Here is a 2,485-nt window from a genome sequence, read left to right as displayed (position 1 = left end):
GGCCTGTTCAGGCACTTTTCTAAGAGTTTTACTCATTCAATCTCAGTGGCTATGATCGTTTCCTATAAAAAAGGAAATGGGAGCATAGATGGGTAAAGTGATTTATCCCAGGTCACACAGGTAGTATGTGGTAGCATTTGAATCTAGGCAACCTGGCCTCAGCCTGTGCTCTTCACCATGCAAATACAACAAAAAGGTGAAAAGGTTAGGAACTGCTGCTCTGTAAGCAACGGTTGAAAGACACCTTAAAGCGTGGGTTCCCAATGCGTTCTTTGTAGGATTTAATCTGCATCCGCAGACGGGTGGGAAAGAAGAAATTCTATGTTCAGAAACCCTGGGTTTAAGGAAGTTAAGTTTCTTTAACTCTGGATTTCTCTTTTTTTTTTTTTTTTTTTAAATTAGAGACAGAGTCTTACTCTGTAACCCAGGATGGAGTGCAGTGGCACAGTCATGGCTAACTTCAGCCTTCAACTCCTGGTCTCAAGCAATCCTCCCACCTTGGCCTCCAAAAGTGTCAACTTGACTGAATTGAGGGATACAAAGTATTGATCCTGGGTGTGTCTGTGTAGGTGTTGCCAAAAGAGATTAACATTTGAGTCAGTGGGCTGGGGAAGGCAGATCCACCCTTAATGTGGTGAGCACAATCTAATCAGCTTCCAGAGAATATAAAGCAGCCAGAAAAACATGAGAAAAAGAGAAATGGGCTTAGCTCCCAGACTACATCTTTCTCCTGTGCTGGATGCTTCCTGCCCTCGAACATTGGACTCCAAGTTCTTCAGTGTGGGGACTCGGACTGGCTCTCCTTGCTCCTCAGCTTACAGACAGCCTATTGTGGTACCTTGTGATCATGTAAGTTAATACCTAATAAACTCTCCTTTATATATATATATCCTATTAGTTCTGTCCCTCTAAGAGATCCCCGACTAATACAGAAGGCCTGGTTTCCAAGAGTTCGAGGCAAATCAATGAGAAACCCACCACCATAGACCCACAGATCTCTCTTGTTCACACTGTTAGGGACATTCAAGGCACCTACCCTGGCCCAGGAGTAGTCCATGGGCACAGTTGGGGGCGGCACCTCCTGGGCAGGTACAATGACTCCATTGGCCACAAGATCTTCGTACACAGACCTGGGAGGCAGGAAAAAAAAGACATCCATGAGGATTTTCTTATTTTGGGCTTCTGTAAGACATCCCAAGAATGCTCTATCTAACCCAAACACTGTAGGTTTTAGTTTACTCTTACCTGCTGAATTCTGAGAACTAAATGAAAACAAGTTCTAGCCAAGACTGCACCTGCCCCTCTGCTCCCTACTACCTCACATCCCAGTCTCTGGATGGCAAGGAAGGACAGAGCTGGGAGTCCAGACAGGTTTAAGAGATGGGAAGAGATCAGAGGGTATCTAATAACTCTCTATTGATCATAGGTAACACTCTCTAAACATTTTCATGCAGAGCTCTCATTTGTGGCTGCCGCCTCCCAGCCAAATAGGTAGGCTCAGAAACTCAACACGTTTTAACACCAGCCTAGACCTATTGCTTCCACAAACTAAATAAAACAAAAGGAAAGCCAAAGAGAAAGAGGATTTTGAACCATCCATACAGCTGCGCTAGACACCAAGAGGGACCAGAAATATGGGATGTCCCTGTGTGGGAAAGGCTGCTGTCTCAGGAGGAATTTGGAAAGGAGGGGGAGGCCGCCATCCTCCCCAAGGTCCACTTACTGGATGATCTCTCCAAGCTCATCAAAGCTCCGGGGCACAAACACTCCTGCTTCCTTCAAAGCCTGGTTCTTGGCTACTGCAGTTTCAGAAGCCTGGTTGGCACAAGCTCCAGCATGGCCAAACTGGACCTGGAAAGCAAAGGAAAGTAGCTTTACTGCTAATCCCCCAAGAGTGAACAACAAATTCCCAGGGAAATGCCAGCACTGGTCATAGGCTGGCACTGTGCTAAACACTTGACATGAATCACTTCATTTAAGCTTCAGGCAAGGTCACTGAATAGGTACAATAGATGATTTCCATTTTACAGACGAGGAAACTGAAGTACAGAGAAGTTCAGAAGCTTTATCAGGGTCACACAGCTAATGTGCATGGAAGTGAGGATACAAAGACTGGCAGCCCAACCCCAGAATCATCTTCCTTTTTTTTTTTCCCCCTTATCTTTTGTTTTGTTTTGTTTTAAGACGAAGTCTTGCTCTTGTCACCCAGGCTGGAGTGCAATGGCGTGATTTTAGCTCACTGCAACCTCTGCCTCCTGGGTTCCAGCGATTCTCCTGCCTCAGCCACCCATGTAACTGGGATTACAGGCGCCTGCCACCATGCCCAGCTAATTTTTGTATTTTTAGTAGAGATGGGGTTTCACCATGTTGGCCAGGCTGGTCTCGAACTCCTAACCTCAGGTGATCCACCAGCCTCAGCCTCCCAAAGTGCTGGGATTACAGGTGTGAGCCACCACATCTGCCCCTCCCACCCTTTTTTTTAAGT

General features: G+C 46.2%; 1 protein-coding gene across 4 annotated transcripts in view; it reads right to left on the bottom strand.

The window, feature by feature from the left end:
- The window catches only part of ACLY (ATP citrate lyase), a 76,427-nt gene that overhangs the window by 11,679 nt on the left and 62,263 nt on the right, over positions 1-2,485 (bottom strand). For all 4 annotated transcript variants that reach the window (XM_011998842.1, XM_011998843.1, XM_011998840.1 and 1 more), the window contains 2 exons: positions 1,724-1,851; positions 1,037-1,130 (listed from right to left, as the gene is read on the bottom strand). In XM_011998842.1, the coding sequence (XP_011854232.1) occupies positions 1,037-1,130; positions 1,724-1,851 (222 nt within the window). The remainder of the gene's footprint in view (positions 1-1,036; positions 1,131-1,723; positions 1,852-2,485) is intronic.

Source organism: Mandrillus leucophaeus, unplaced genomic scaffold, assembly GCF_000951045.1.
Source record: "Mandrillus leucophaeus isolate KB7577 unplaced genomic scaffold, Mleu.le_1.0 Scaffold58, whole genome shotgun sequence".
NCBI classification, from domain to species: Eukaryota; Metazoa; Chordata; class Mammalia; order Primates; family Cercopithecidae; genus Mandrillus; species Mandrillus leucophaeus.
Note: the sequence above shows the minus strand (reverse complement) of the source record. Positions and strands in the feature narration are given on the sequence as shown.